General features: G+C 53.4%; 1 protein-coding gene across 1 annotated transcript in view; it reads left to right on the top strand.

Moving 5' to 3' along the window:
- The first annotated feature begins 1934 nt into the window (after positions 1–1934).
- Positions 1935–7070, top strand: part of KSR1 (kinase suppressor of ras 1) — a 53255-nt gene continuing 48119 nt past the window's right edge. Inside the window, exon 1 of the mRNA XM_065646960.1 lies at positions 1935–2174. Within this exon, the coding sequence (XP_065503032.1) occupies positions 1935–2174 (240 nt within the window). The remainder of the gene's footprint in view (positions 2175–7070) is intronic.

Below are 7070 nucleotides of genomic sequence, written 5' to 3'. Positions count from 1 at the left end.
TTTGAGTTGTCAGTCTGTCAGAGTTCTGCAAACTAAAACTTCCAGTGCTCCTGAGAGGGTGTAGGTAAGGACTTTTTCACAAGGTCAGAAACATGGAGGTAATGAGCAAAATAAGTTACTTTCCCAAAACCACAGAACTCATCAGATGGCAAACTAATTAACGCTGGTCCAGCAAAGCCTTTAGTGCACATAACATTTACAGCATGTGAATAATAGCAATGAAATAAAATACTTAACCTGACCCACATTCTTAAGAAAATTACTACACAGCATATGCCACACTACTTGATGCAAATGCACACAGAGTAATGTGGATACCAGTACGCATCCAACCACGAGAAAACCAGTGCAGTGGCAGCTGACTTGCCCTGCGCCACTGCCCCATGTCCCATATTCACGTTGTTCCCCCCCCACCTTTTTTTTTTTTTTTGCATAAAACTCTTTTCTGTATTGCCACATGTGGCTCAGATGTCATTTTAGCTTTTAAAATCTGGTGTCAATCTAGTCCAAATTAAAGAGGCAGCAGGATGCAAGCAGATTTGCTTTCTGGATCCCTCATGTCAGATGAACAGTCCTAATTCTTCTAATAACTGGGAGATGCACGATCCCGGCGCTGACATCTCAGTTCTGTGCAAGTCCATCAGTCAGGATTTGCAACCGAACGCACCTGCGAAGCAGTTCCGTGTACCAGTTTCCTAGAGTTTCCATTGTGAAAGCTGAATCCACGGTCATTCCACAAGGCCATAATAAAGTTCCCTTATACTGTATACGAGTGAACCCACACAACCAGCGCACTGACGTGTTTATATTCACAAAAAGATGTACTAGACCTGCAGTTATTCTTTACTAAGCAAACACTTACATCAAATAAAGCATGTACCTGATCGATTTATAGAACATTTGGGAAAGGCTATTTTAGGAAAACTTTCTACGGCCTTAGTGACTTGTTTACAGCCGTCCCGCGGTTTGTGTCTGCGTCGTGGCACAGACATCGGCAGTGTCAGTGAACTCCAGAGCCGCTCACGCCACAGAGTGAGCTCACGCCCCAAGGCTCGGGCTGGGCCATGGCCGCAGCAGCCACCCTACCCGGAAAGCACCAAGGGCGCTGAACACGTGTGACACCGTTTTGATGCTGGTTTTAACCTCTGGACTTCCACGCGTCTGCAGACACATAGACGGTTCTGGTCGTGTCACGTTGCGCACAGTGGCCCTTCCAGCGCCAGGACGCGCGAGGGGCTCGGCCGGAGCCCTCCCGCTCAGCGCGGGGCTGCACCCGCCGGCCGCGCCCTCACACCGCCGGGGACCGGCCAGGCCCAGCACTGCCCCTGACCCTTCTTCCTTCAGCGGACCGGAGCCGGGGGCTGCTCTAGGGCGAGCTACAAGTTCCGACATACCTGCGGGAGGGCTGAGAGGCGCTGAGGCGGCAGTGGGGACGCTGAGGCGGCAGCGGGGACACTGAGGCAGGCTCGGGCGGCAGTGGGGATGCTGGGGCGGCAGTGGGGACACTGAGGCGGCAGCGGGGACGCTGAGGCGGCAGTGGGGAGGCTGAGGCGGCAGCGGGGACGCTGAGGCAGGCTCGGGCGGCAGTGGGGATGCTGGGGCGGCAGCGGGGACACTGAGGCGGCAGTGGGGATGCTGGGGCGGCAGCGGGGACACTGAGGCAGGCTCGGGCGGCAGTGGGGACGCTGGGCCGGCGGGGAGGAGCGGCCGCCGCGCCCCCTCGCGGAGCAGCCGCCGCCTGCGCGGGCCGGCCGCGGCCGCGGTGCCTCACCGCCTCACCGCCTCACCTCCTCCCCGCCTCCCCGCCGCCGTGCATGTTAATGCGCGGTAATTGCCCAGAGAGGAGAGGCGGGGCGAACCGCCGGCTGCCCGCCGTCGCTCCCTGCTGCTCCCCCGCCGCCGCCTCTCCGCCCCGGCCTCCCTGATGCCGAGGAATGGATAGAGCGGCTGCCCTGCGAGCCGCCGGCATGCTGGAGAGGAAGGAGCGGAGCGGCGAGGCGGCGGGCGGCGCGGGGCCGCGGGCGGCGCGGGGCTTGCCGGCCGTGCGGAGCACGCTGCAGCAGTGCGGGCTGCTGCAGGACCTCATCGACATCTCGCTCTCCAACCTGCGCGGGCTCCGCACCAAGTGCGCCGCGTCCAACGACCTCACGCAGCAGGAGATCCGCACCCTGGAGGTACGGGGCTCGGCAGCCGCGGCGGGGCCGGAGGGGAGCCCCACTCGCCCTTCCTCACAGCGGGGGGCCGGGCCTGCCCCTCCCCGGGGCCGCCGGGGCCTGCCCGTTCCCCTCAGCACCGGCGCCCGGGCCGTGGTGGGAGGGGCCGGGCGGACGGGGATGCGGGGAGGAGGGAAGGCGCCGCCGGCCCCACCGCAGCCCTGTCAGCCGGGGCTCGGCCCCGGCCCCGGCCGGGCTGGCTGTGGCAGCCCCCGGCGCGCCCTGGCCGCCGGGCAGCAGCGCGGTGCTCACGGAGCGGGGCGGGCGCGCCCGGAGCGCGGGCGGGGGCGCGCAGGTGCGGGGGAAGCCCCGGTGCCGCGTCCCGGGGGCGCCCCGGGCGGGCGGGCAGCCCCGGGCGCTCGCGCTCCGCCGCCCCCGCCCCGCGGCCTGTGGGTGTCAGAGCCCGGCTGCTGCTGTCACTGTCAGGGTGGGTGCGCTGCGAGGTGGGGACCAGAGGGGCAGACCGTGGTCGCCGCACGGCGTGTCCTGGCAGGCCGGATAGACTCAGGCTTTCCCTCCGGTCTGTGGTGTTTCTGATGGTTCCTGCCCTCCGCTCCGGGCCCGTCTCTCTATTCCTGGCTCAGTTTCGCTGATCTGATCTGATCCTCCTTTTCGCTCCCTTGGTGTGCTGGACAAACAGCATCGCGGTCCAGGTTGGAGAGGTGTTTTGCTGTTTAGAAAGATTACATGGAACTCTTTGAGCACAAAACACGTGCTGTCATGATGCTTTTGAAGAAGGGCTGAATCTGTACACGAGTCTGCATAAGTATTTAGAAAGGGAATGTAGAATTATTTTTGCTTAGTTCATTTGACCTTTGCATACTTTAATGTTTCCTTTTACCTTGTGCGCAGGTAGCGTTGCTCTAAGCACAGTAACCAGCTCCCAATCCCCCTTCTCTGATAGAAGTTTCACGCAGGGGCTAATGGCCCTTTGGTCTGATACCCGAGGCTGTGAGGCCAGAGCGTTGGGCCTTTAGGAAGAAAGATCATTACAACACTGTAACTGTAGCAAACATTTACGCTGCAAAATCCATCACATGAGAAATGCAGGAAAAAATTTGTGAAACAATAGGTGGTAGGTAGCTTTGGCACAACCTCTTGGAAATCTATCCTTCCTTTTTTCTTCCTCTGCCTTTTTTTGTGGGGTTTGTTTTGTTTGGTGGCGTGTTTTACTTCTTTTTTTTTTTTTCAAATTCGTAGCACTAATTTTCCTCCTCCCATCTCCAAATAGTATTCAAAAGGCTATTCTTTGTAAAAAATATTTGTATAGGCTTTTGGCAGCCCTACTGACAGCCTTTTAATGCTCAAGCAGTGTCAATCAGCATCATTTTGGAAAATGATCATCTGTATTTTGCTGGTGGACCTGTTCTAAAAGGAAACCTTTATTCACAAAGGATAAAGGCCTGCTACTATCTTCGGGTTTTTCTTAAAGCAACAAAAGCTGTTTCTAGAGATAGTTGTCGAGTGTGTGCGTGCATTCCTCTTAAACATATATCTGCTTAAAGAGATGGGTGCCACATTCACTTGTGATAATAAAATTTATGATCAGAAAAAATCTTAGCTGAAAAAATTCTCTTTGATGCACAGTCCGGTATATGATTTCTCTGGGAATTCAACCAAGTAGTGGATCTGTGCCAGCATGTGAAGCGATGGGCATGGATGTAGACTCAGTGCCCTTTGCTCTGTTCAGTTGCCTGCACCAAAATACATGTTGTCAGGCAGAGCCTGAGCCCTGTGCTGAACTGTGCCAGGCTGCAGTGGGTTAGTCTGGTGCTGAACGGTGCCAGGCTGCAGCGGGTTTGCCTGGTGCTGAACGGTGCCAGGCTGCAGCGGGTTTGCCTGGTGCTGAACTGTGCCAGGCTGCAGTGGGTTAGTCTGGTGCTGAACGGTGCCAGGCTGCAGCGGGTTTGCCTGGTGCTGAACTGTGCCAGCTGCAGTGGGTTAGTCTGGTGCTGAACTGTGCCAGGCTGCAGCGGGTTTGCTGGTGCTGAACGGTGCCAGGCTGCAGCGGGTTTGCTGGTGCTGAACTGTGCCGGGCTGCAGTGGCTTAGTCTGACCAGCCTGCAGGAGATGGGTCTGTGTGTTCTCCTCCATGTTGTCGTTCCCGAGGTGCAGCAGAGGGTGGGGGGCTCCAGCGCTGTCTCAAGTACCAGGTGGCCTTGCCTGTGGCATTGCACACTGTAATTGCTGTGCCTTGCATAATGTGTCAGAAATGCACGTGTGGTCATATGCGTTTGCCTATCAGATCGCATCAGTAGAGGCAGGTGCTCCAGTGTTGCGGAGCCAGTGTTCCTGCTGGTTTGTCGGTGGTGCACAGCTCTGTGCAGACTGCAGGCAGCTCCTCAGGGCTCAGTCATTTCACCAGGAGCTGGACAACACCAGTGCCTGCTGGGGTGCTCTGGGTGGCCTTGACAAGTCACCAAATGGCTCCGTGGATCCTGGCAGTGGCTACTAGTGGTATCGCTGCTGGGCCTGCAAGCCTCATCTGTACTTGGGATTTGAATCTAGATGTGTCTTTGCTTCTCATGCAGAAGCTTTTTCATGGCAAAAGAATTATGAAAGCTTAGCTGCATCAGTATAACTGGTAAACTGTGTGGCAAAGCCACAAGGAAATTATAAAACGTGAGATAGACAAAAGCAGCAAACTGGAAGGGATGAAAAGGCAGGGAAGCTTCCATAATACAGTTTGCACATAGCTGCTACATCTCTGAAAAGTTCTGAAATGTCCAGTTTTGGTGTCAAAAACGTGGACTTAACAGGTGAAGGGAGATCTCACTGAAGACAGTCCTCTGTATTAGCGAACCGCAGGCGCTCACTGCCCATGCGTGGGGTGAACGCTGTCTGAGCTCTGCAGCAGCGCAGGTCACACAGCACTGCGTGCTCATTGCTATTGCTAATCCCACGGTTAGCACAACCTCTGAAAGTAGTTGTAATGTGAATGGAGTCAATAGCCTAAAACACCAGTGCAAATTCATCTAAATGTTTCTGTTATTTTATTTTTTACACTAGACATACTAACTTGGTCCTTTTGGCACCACTTTCCTCTGTGCCTTTTAACAGCTTTGGCAGCTGTCATGTATACCGCATGATTCATGATGTGTGTTTCAAAGTCAAGAACATCAGCCAAACTAAAGGTATTGGAATACAAGCTTATGTCCCTCCCAATTTACTGAAATGTTTTAAGTTCTTCCTCATTCCTCTTGTGTATGAGGTCTTCTCAAAATAAAGCGCGTGATAGATAAGGATTTCAAATCGGGACCTTGACAGGTAAAGATAAGCACTTGTGGTAGCTCAAATGGTGCAGGAGAACTTTCTGTAATACTGAGAGAAGAGGGGGAAAGGAAGGCTGTGGGAATTGCTTGCAAATCATGTGCTGAGTGTAGCCGTGTTACGTGAGCTGACCCTGTTTCACATGTGGGAAGGCCGCTTCTTAGAAGGGCCGGGAGTTTCCCTGTCGTGGAAAGTAGATTGTGTTAGTTTGGTTATTAGCAGAACAGGTTCTCTGATGCCACAAGGTCTTGTGTTTTTTTAAAAAAGTTTTGTAGGTTCTGCCGAATAACTGCTTGAGTGTTTTTCTTTTGACCCAACGCTTTGGTATATGGCTTGCTTTCAGTTCTGTCCTAGCAGGTTTACTCACTTCTCAAGTTGACTGCAAAACTGAAATGGAAAATAACGGTAGTTTTAACCTATACATAAGAGAGCAAAACCTGTGTTGCCATGTGGTGAGCATCCAATGTTGCTGCAAGCATCCTTGCAAAGAAACAACTCTGTCTATCTTTAGCTCTGTCCCTACACTAATCCCTTGCATGACTCCTAAATTGGTTTTGCAAAGTTAGCAGCGTATTATTTGTAGCCGTATATCTTCGTAAAAGCAGTATCTTGCTGGATTCATTTCTTTGGCCAGGAAGCTGATAATGGGACTAGACCTGACATTTGTAGGGAAGCACATGGAACTTGTAACACGGTGGCTCAAGCCGGGCTGTTGGAGGGGAGGAGGAGAGCACGGTCCGTGTGCTGGCCGCAGCCAACATCCCCGTGGTTTCTCAGTGTCTTCTGCTGGAAACAGCATAGCTGCTTGGGTAAGCTGCAGGAATTACCAGTCACAGTGGGACACCCTCTCCCCCGCCACTTTTAACTGCAGCAAAGATGAAGCAAGACCAGGCTGAACTGAGACCTGGAGTGTGTTTAGATTGCAGATGTATTTTCTTTCTAGCTCGGTTCTTACATCACAAGAGCTAACTGCGGTGCTTCTGGCGTGGAAGCTGCCTCCAAACTGGTTATGGTGGGAGTGTCAGGGTGGGGCGGCAGCACACGTTGCTGAGATCTGCCTGCTCTTTAAGAAAATCTGTCCTCCTTGCTCCTTGGCTGGACTGTGTCTGTGACAGAGACACTCTTGGCCCTGTGTGCAAAGATTGCTTTGACTTTTTCCTCAGGAATGCCTTCTGTTCAGCACCTCCAGAAAACATACCACCAGAGCAGAAAGCCTGACTCCAGCTGTGCTGTGTCTAAATAAGTAAGTCTACTGCTCCACCAATCAGTCTTTCATATTGGCTGAGTGATATCTGTGGATTAAATATGTTTGAACTTGCTTTAGCATTATCTTGATTCATTTGGCAATTTGGCTAGAAAAGGCTTATCTCTTACCAGGCAAGCTCTAAGCAGAAACAAATGCTTTGAGAATGGGGGGAGGCATGAAAGGAGAGGAAGAGGCGTTGTAATCGTCCAAACTTGCAAACTGGAAGTTGGTTGTGTGGTAAGCATAAGAAAAGGGAGACGCTGTGTTTGTAAACTGGAAGTAGTGGGGGTAGTGAATTTTTCAGGCCAAACTGCAACCTGTAGCCACATGTTGATGAGCCT

Source organism: Caloenas nicobarica, chromosome 17 (genome assembly GCF_036013445.1).
Source record: "Caloenas nicobarica isolate bCalNic1 chromosome 17, bCalNic1.hap1, whole genome shotgun sequence".
NCBI lineage: Eukaryota > Metazoa > Chordata > Aves > Columbiformes > Columbidae > Caloenas > Caloenas nicobarica.
Note: the sequence above shows the minus strand (reverse complement) of the source record. Positions and strands in the feature narration are given on the sequence as shown.